The sequence below is a fragment of the Hemicordylus capensis genome, chromosome 3 (genome assembly GCF_027244095.1).
Source record: "Hemicordylus capensis ecotype Gifberg chromosome 3, rHemCap1.1.pri, whole genome shotgun sequence".
Classification (NCBI taxonomy): domain Eukaryota; kingdom Metazoa; phylum Chordata; class Lepidosauria; order Squamata; family Cordylidae; genus Hemicordylus; species Hemicordylus capensis.
In genome coordinates, this window is record NC_069659.1 from 311,955,546 (window position 1) to 311,964,456 (window position 8,911).

General features: G+C 47.6%; 1 protein-coding gene across 5 annotated transcripts in view; it reads right to left on the reverse strand.

Moving 5' to 3' along the window:
- The window catches only part of SPHKAP (SPHK1 interactor, AKAP domain containing), a 108,425-nt gene extending 100,206 nt beyond the window's left edge, over window positions 1-8,219 (reverse strand). Inside the window, exon 1 of one of the 5 annotated variants that reach the window (XM_053310222.1) lies at window positions 7,979-8,219. In XM_053310222.1, the coding sequence (XP_053166197.1) occupies window positions 7,979-8,013 (35 nt within the window). In that variant the 5' untranslated portion in view covers window positions 8,014-8,219. Of the gene's footprint in view, window positions 1-7,629; window positions 7,881-7,978 lie in introns of those variants that run through there. The other 4 variants (XM_053310225.1, XM_053310223.1, XM_053310221.1 and 1 more) reach the window with 4 other exon arrangements.
- Between the last annotated feature and the right edge of the window lie 692 nt (window positions 8,220-8,911).

The window sequence follows — 8,911 nt, forward strand, 5'->3', positions numbered from 1 at the left end:
TTCACATAATCACTCTACAGGAGTGCGTGCAATGTGGGAATCTCTAGATTCCTGCGGAGTTGACATTAGATTGATTGTGTAAACCAACCCATTGTAAGTGTAAATCTATCTGTATCATATGCATTGTAAATTGCCTAAATTCAGTTCCAGACATTTTAATATTACAAGACTTTACTTAGATCAAGTCTGTGGCATTAAACGAGAAAGCATTCAGTGCTTAACATTTGTTGGCTTAAACAAATACTGTGCTGCTTGATTTACCTCCTCTGCTCTGACAACTGGCTGCATGCTTTCCTATGATTAATCAATTCCACAACAAATTGCTCTCATAGTTTATGTTGTAAAAAAGGGACTAATACCACTACATCATGATGTTTGATTTATGAGGTGTTCTGCAAGGAGCCATTCACAAGAGCTTGCAATGTAAGGCCATGATTAAATGGCATTATGGCTGCAACTCCTCAACAATTGGATGTTTGCTCCTCAGCAGTTAACCTACACATGGACAAGATGGTTGGCTCCTTCTGCCATGATGGCTGGGTAGAGTTGCTGGTTAGCATTATGCACTCCAGTTAAATGCCATCAATAAGCAGCTGTCAAGACCTATATCCCCCTATTGCAAGCCTGATTTTACTAGCATTGCCCAGGAAGGACACTGAGAAGTTAGCACTGATACAAACTAGTCAATGCCCTGTGCCCTTTTTAAGCTTTGAAACTTGACTTTTTGTTCTTGCTATATTGTACCAGTGCACCAAATGAGTGACTATTTATACCAGATCTCATGGATAGGATTGTACTTGGTATCACTGATCCCCTATCCTGGTCCCATCTGCATCTGATTTGCTCAAGGCCTTCCACAGTGTAGCTGTTTCAAAGATGCAGGGGTGCACCTAGGTAGGAGCCTGCACCTAAAGGCCTCTGGAGGCCCCCCATCTGCAAGTCTAGCATCATTTTTTAACACGTAGGCTCTTGAGGGCGCAAACCACAGCACCCAGGACAGACTAAAGAGGATTTGGGGGCCCACAGGGGGTGTGGAGGCCCTGGACTTCGGCCCCAAAGTCCAGTAGGGGTGTGCACAGAACCAGCTGGCACAGTTTGGTTTGAAGCCAGATCGGCCTCAAACCCAACCAGGCCAGTTCGGTCCAGCACCCCCCTAGGAACCCCCCCTGGTTCGGTCTGGTCTGGGGGGGGGCAGTTCGCAAGCTTCACATTGTAAAAAAACCAAAAAACCTTTACTCCCCTCAGGGGAGTTCCTGGAGGCGGCGGGGGTCTGTGTGTCCACGGAGGTTCCCCTTACCCCTGCCAGCCTTCCTCATGTCCCCCTCGGCCGATTTGGCAGCTCTTCAGCCAAAATTTGGCCTTTACCCGGTGGCACGGAAGCCATTATGGAGGCCACGTGCCTGCAGAGGCCATGTGTGCACACCCCTAAAGTCCAGGGGTAAGAGCATCTCTGCAAAGAAGATGAAGTGCTGCATCCACTTGTCAGGACCGCAACCCCACCCTGTGTGCCAGGGAGCAACATCCTACAAGGGCAGAGGAGCTGCTTGAAAGAGTCAACAGAGCCACAGGAGGCAGCTGGCTGTACAGCAACCTGCTCAGTGTCAGCAGAAGTGCCAGAACCAGAAGTGGCCAGAACCACACTTGCAAGTGATGGACAGGCCCAGGAAAGAACATGGGACGACAGGAAGGCGGGGGACAAAGAAAATGGGATGGCAGAACTGGGGAAGAAAATGAGAAGTGGAAATGGAATGCTGGAGGCAATAAAGAAGTGGGTGGTTGAGGGGCGGGGCTGTCCCTCCCTTTATAACCCAAGTATCAGCCAGTGATGAGAGGGCTGGTCTGAGGGGACAGTTGGGTCCTCTAAGGAGAGGCCAAGTCATGCAGAATGTAAGCTCCGCAGCTGGAGCAAGAGCGCTATCACCCCCTCTCTTGCACTTCTGAGGCCTTGCTGTCAGTCCCCAGGGAGGAAATAAAAAAGCCAGACAGGTAATGCAGGTACCACACTGCTCTATACATCTGCACAACACGCTCAGTGTTTCAGTGCACTAGCGCAACACCGTCACTTGTGACATTATAATGGTGCAAGGGTTCTGGGATATAACCCTCAGGCTGTTAAATGTGTTTCTATTGAGGACTGCAGTATGTTTTTTATTCTGCTTGCTTAAAAGGGGGGGAAAAATCAGTTCCACAGATATAACTTCCCAACACTAAAAATGAAGGCAGATATTTATCCCTGTAATGTTACCACAACAGTTATGCAAAGCAGCTTAAAAATATCATGTTTGTGGCACTGTGTTGGGGATCAATATATGCACCTCAGAGCAGGATGGTAGTGCAGCAAGTCTTAAAATCCAGGCATCAGTGGCTTAAATCTAAATACTACAACCAGAGGAGCTCTTACTCCCAGACCTTGGGGCCCCAGTCCATGGCCTTCTGAGTCCAAGCCGGAGTGTGTGTGTCCTGTCACCCTGCCACTGCCTGCGCCTGCTGCTGCGCCATTCCTCTCCATTTTCACCATGGTGGCGCGGCCAGGTGCACAGCTGGGGTGGGGATGAGCCCAGCAGGCCTTGGCTACTCCTGTGGTAGGCAGGGAGGTGGAAATTGCAAAGGAGGGGGCACTTCAGTCCCTGGCGGTCTGTGGTGGCTGGGAAAGCATTTGCCTGGGGGAGGCAAAGCTCAGCAGCAGGGCGGGAGGAGGGAGCCTTTGACCGGCCCTCCTGGAGCACCATCGCGTCCCTGGAAGGGATGCTGAAAAACAGCAGCTGAGCGGCGGGGACGGGGAAGCAGGCAGGGAGGGGCACGGGGGCACTCAAGGCCCAAACAGACAGGCCCACCAGCCGCTGCACCCACTGCCACCACAGGGGAAGCCGAGGCCTGCCTGGCTCACCCCCCCCCCAAACCGCACACATGGTAGCGCAGCGGCAAAAATGGAGAGGAGCAGTGCGGCGGGCCGACAGGAGGGCCCCCCCCAGGACAGAGAGCTACTTCTTAGTTTTAAAAGACTGTTTTTTAAAAAAAAAGAATAATAAGAGAGAGGGAGCAGGTGTCGAGAAATATAAAGAACATTGGGTATGAGAAAGGATATCAAAGGGACAATCGTGAGGGGAAAGGATGCCAGTTTAGAAACAGCTGGAAATGCTGGGAGGATAACTGAACAGTTAAGAGCAATGCACATGGAAAAAAGAGAACCCTGTTTTCTTGCCTCTTTAGCAATCCAGGTGGCAATCACCAGAGCTTATTTCGATATTTAAAAAAATTAAGGGGGGCCTCGCAGTGGTTGGGGGACTCTGAAGCCCTTCAGGTCCAGGAGCCAAAATTACCTAGGTGGGCCCCTGACTACAACTTTACTGAACTGAGGATCGGAATATGTTTTATAGTCAACACTGTTTTTGACCAGATAATATCTTCAGTCAAAGGAGCATGAATCTTCATAGGGATCTTGTAAGGTTGCTATAAAACAAAACATAACTGTTACTTTTTATGTCTTATACTACAATTACATCTTTGCCAAGACAAAGCAGAACAGTTTTTCCATGGCAGCAAGTACAGGAAGTTATAAAATTCAAATGCGGCTGAACTGAATTTTGATCTAGTCTGGAGTTGAAACTCCATTACTAGGAAGCCATAGATAAAGACAATGAGTCTGAGCAACATGCCACTTATATCATTGATGATTTCAACATCACACTTCATGTTGCTGACTTCAAAGAAATTAACACACTGGCTGACATCCCAACTAATGAAGCGTGTGTGGAAGGATATCATGCTTGTGCAATATGCAAATGAAGCTAGGTATGCTGTGTTGAGAACTTGTGTTCCAGACTCCTGCAGCCTGCTTCATTTATTTTAATGGGGACTGTTGCACTCTTGCACAACTCTGCAAATCCGCACTTTTTTTTTTTAGCATAACTACACTACTTTCTTGCAGCTGCACAACTTCTCATTACGTATATGCTTTGTTAGTCAGGATGTCAGCCACTGATCCTAAACCTGTTCTGAAATCAATGGGACTTGCATCCATGTAATAAGCCTAGGTGGCAGTCAGTTTAATAAGGACATAAGAAAAGACCTGATGGATCAGACCATGAGTCCATCCAGATTAGAATTCTTTTCTTTAAACAGGGGCTAACTAGATGCTACAGCAAGACCAAAAGGCAATAGCCTACCACTGCTGCTTGCATCCCAGCAACTGGTATTCAGCAGAATACTGCCTCTGAATGTGGAGGTTCTATTTAGCTATCATGGCTAATACTCATGGATGGACATCTTCTCCTCCATGAATTGGTCTAATCCTCCTCTAAAGCCATTTAAGGTAGTGGACATCACCACCTTATGTAGCAGTGCATTCCAAAATGTTATGTCTTGTGTGAATAAGTACTTTCTTTTAGATGTTCTGCAAGAGCTGGTCTTGTGGTAGCAAGTGTGAATAGTCCCTGCTGCTAAGGAAGGTTCACCTTGGTTTGCATTTAAATGCGTGACTACGTGTGAGCACTGTCCACTATAGATATTCCCCTTAGGGGATGGGGTCATAGCTACAACTAATAAGTGCAGACAATATTGATGGACCAATGGTCTGATTTGGAATAACGCAGCTTCCTATGTTCCTATCTACTGCCAGTCAGTTTCACTGGGTAATCACGACTTCTAGTATTATGAGAAATGGGAGAAAATATTTTCTCTGTCCACATGAATCACATCATTTTATAAACCTCTATCATAGCCCCCCCCCCCCGCCACACCCTTGAGTAATTGGCACAGCGGGGAAGTAATATGCCTAGCAAGCATGAGGGTGCCGGTTTGAATCCCCGCTGGTATGTTTCCCAGACTATGGGAAACACCTATATTGGGCAGCAGCGATATAGGAAGATGCTGAAAGGCATCATCTCATATTGCATGGGAGATGGGAATGGTAAACCTCTCCTGTATTCTACCAAAGAAAACCACATGGCTCTGTGGTTGCCAGGAGTCGACACTGACTTGACAGCACAACTTTGTCATAGTCCCCCAGCCAACTTTCCCCCCAAACCAATAAGAATCAAGGCAGTTGAATCAAGCCGAAGGTTTTAAGAGCAGTAATTAATTAGCAGAATGTTGTGCCTCATGCTCACTTCACACATTATGGTTTTAGTAAGCTACTTTGCACAGTAGTCAATGAGGAAGGACAAGTATCCTACCCAGCTTTGGGAACTGTGCGTACTCCCCATTTTTAGCCATGTACTAGCAAAAAGCGAGGTAGGAGTGGGGGGGGAGAACGAGAGTCCGTGAGACAAGAGTTGGGTAGGACAGTGCCATTGTGTCAAGGACTTTGATGAGGTATGTGGAAAAGTCATCCTACCAAAGTCCTGTCTCAGACAATCACTCCCCCCTCTTCCTACCTAGGTTTTCACTAGCACTCAACCAAAAACTGGAAGCATACACAGCTCTCAAAGCTGGGTAGGATGCTTGCCCTATCCCATTAACAAACATCTGAGCTGGCACCATGTATGCTCGCAGCACACATACCAAGAACATAATTGTAGGATGGAGAGATATGCATGCTTATGTACACTAACATAAGAGTGTCAGTAGATTGCTTGGGGCTTCCTACCCTGTGCAACATTCTGTTCAAAACATGGTCAACAATACCATGGTTCTTTATCCTATTACCTATTCAAGCAATTCACAATAAAGCCACTCTCAAATCTACAGAAGCAAAGCTTGCTCAGAATCTTCACCATAGGCACTTCTCTTGGTTCTCTTTACTGTTTACCTTTGTGGATATTTACCAGAATATTTTAATTATCTTTACTGGATGGTTACAGGTGAATATAGCTGGAAATGCAAGACTCGTCTTAAAAGAATAGTATGCAACACATTTGATTTATTAAAATTTAAAGCTAAACCACATTTAAAAATAGAAGCAACTGAGAAGCCTACAATAACCACATTCCATTTTCCCCCATATCAGTTTTGCTCCAGTAGTGGAAACGGACTCTAATTTACACCCTCTGCTGTTTAAACATGAGACGTGTTTTGTGGAGCGCAGACAGCTAAGAACTGCTATACTTGCAGGCTGTTCATTGATATACAGCGTCTATGAATGAGACAGCTGCTGGCCATTAAGAAGGGATAAAGGAGCTTGAAGATGCTTCCTTCTTTATTTTTAACAGCTCCTCTAAGACAGTATTAGCTTTGTACAGTGATTTTATATTTGTTTGATAAGCTGCGTTAGCCCGAAGGAGTGAAAAGAAAACTGTTTCATTAGCCCAAAAGGGCAGACCAGCCATCGCTTTTTGAAGCACATACAGAATATGTGCTTTTTGAAGCACATACAAAATATGTAGGTCAGCTGGAGATGTATGTAGGCCACTTACAAAATATGGATGCCCTTGTTGCATTTAATGAAAGTAAATGATAAATAATGTTCTATAGAATACTAAAGATAGTGTTAGATTACCCCCAGTCCAAAAACTGTGTATATAGAAATATTTGTGGAGAAAACACAACTGGAAACCCATGAGTTCTTTTATAAACATAAGAACAAACTTCTGTAAGGTTGAAATACCTGGTTCACTTCAACCTGCTTCATTTTTCATAAGGCATATGAAACCATGCATTGCCTTATGGCTCTGAGGAAAACTCACAACTGCAGTGCCCTTCACACTTTAAGGCAATATGTGTGCTACTAAAGCAATCAAGCCCTAAACAAATATGACAACCAGCTTTTAAGAGAGATGCTGCTTACACTTTGAATGTATAATACAGATGTGACATGAATAATCCAGGAGAGCACGATATAAATTCCATTCACTGAAGTGTCACCAGCACGTTTTAGGTCTCTGACTTGGAGCCATAAGAGAACCTGACGACATTTCATTTGCGTTCTCACCTGCTTACTTTTAAATCACAGCTATAGAAACTGACATTGAGTTCACTCTGGAACAGCAATACATTACTAGAGCATTCCAAAAATGCATGATCCAGGTGGAAGGCAACCCCATTAATTGAAGCCATTTGCTAGAAGAGAAGATACCGAAAAGGCAGCATCACTGGACAATCGACTTCAAGTACCATCGGTCGCCTCATGGAAGATAAAAGGCTATTTTCAAGCCTCGTGCTATTTATCTCCTGGTGTACTCAGCCTCCTTTGGACACATTCCCCCAAAATACCAGATGTCACAGTTCACGCCTTGCTTGCTTTGCTCCACAACCCCGCTAAACCTGCCCGCATTTCTCCATTGCCACGTGCCCCGTCGTTAATCGCGTTTTCTCGCCAAAAAAAAAAAAGGGGGGGGGGTGGAGGAAAGCTTAATCTTCTTTTTCTAGGCAACAAAATAAACTACTAAATGAATAGATCTTGTGTTTATGGACTATTTCACTTGCAACACCAGGTAAGGATGCTGTTAGTTTTTTTAAAAAATTGTGATTTCTATGGAAAGGGGAAAGAAGAACATGGCACTTTAAGATCACTTCTCAGCCACTGGGATGAAGACTGGAGGTTGGCAGACAGTAGTTTTTTTTAATTAAACTAAGAAGATGGCTGATCCTTTAAATCCTTCTCCCCCCCCCAATCTCGTTCCCACGTTCTCTCCCCTCCTCAGCTATACACACCGCTCGTGCGACTGTCCCATAAACACACGGAGACCTTACCCTCTCCTTGCAGCTTGTCTTCAGTCTCGATCTCCGAAAGCTGCCGCGCAAAGTGTCCTTTAATAAAGTCCACCAGGAAACGCGGGGAGGGGGGGCCAACCCAACCCACCCCTTCGCCTGCGCTGCTGCCCAGGAGAGCCTCCTGCCGGGAGGAGCTCGCAGCTGCCTGGAAGCGTGAAGTGGGCGGCGAGCAGCCCCGGCCTCCGGCAGCTGCCCCTCGGGCGCTCTCAGGGAGCGCAGGGGCACCTTCGGAGCGCAGACGGCAGGCGTGCAGCGAAGGAAGGCAGGCTTGAGGGAAACGCGGCAGAGCGAGGGGAGAAGGAGCGCGACACACCCGGGAGGCGCTTACCTCGGAGGGACCTTCAGCGTGGCGTTCTCAGCCATCTCGGAGCGAGCAGCAGAAGCAGGAGGGACTAGGCGGAAGGAAAGAGAAGCAAGCGGGCGCGCCACCACGACTACTTGGATCGCACTGCCACTTTTCTCGGCTTTAGTACGCTGCTGCTGCTGCTGCCGCCCCCCTCCAGCCCTGCCCTGCCCTTTGTCGCCGCCGCCGCCTCCTCCTCCTCCGACCCCCAACTGAAGGAGGAGGAACTCCAGAGGAATCGTCACCTACTACTACACTCTCTCTCTCTCTCTTGGTGCCAAGAACAAGACCCGCATGCAGAGGTCGCCTCCCCTCACTGGAAAGCCGGGAGAATCACTCCGAGCCTCTCCTTAACTACTCAGTTGATCAGGGCTCCAGACAGAGGGAAAGCCTGAGGAGCAACGCCTCACTTCCATGGCGGGGTGGGGGGAGAGGAAAGACACATTTGAGGTGAGATCTGGGTTATGGGGTGAGGGCTCAGTAAAATGAGGGGCGGAGCAAGTTGGCGTGGGCAGAATGCGACTGGGGCGGACCTCATGTGAAGATGGGCCCCAGCCCCCCCTTTCCTTTTGAGAGGCAGGAGCGGGAGAGCAAAGAGCAAACTGTCTGTCACCCAGCCAGAGGCCCCACCGCCAGGGCCATTCATCCCCCCCCCCCGGCACTCTTACCCTTGGACTTTGGGGCTGATGTCTAGGGCCTCCACACCCCTTGGCGGCCCCCAAATCCTCTTTAGTGTGTCCTGGGTGGTGTGGTTTGTGCTCTCAGGAACCTAAAGGTAAAGTGTGCCATTGAGTCGGTGTCGACTACTGGCGCCCACAGAGCCCTGTGGCTTTTCTTTGGTAGAATACAGAAGGAATTTACCACTGCCATCTCTCACGCAGTATGAGATGATGCCTTTCAGCATCTTCCTATATCGCT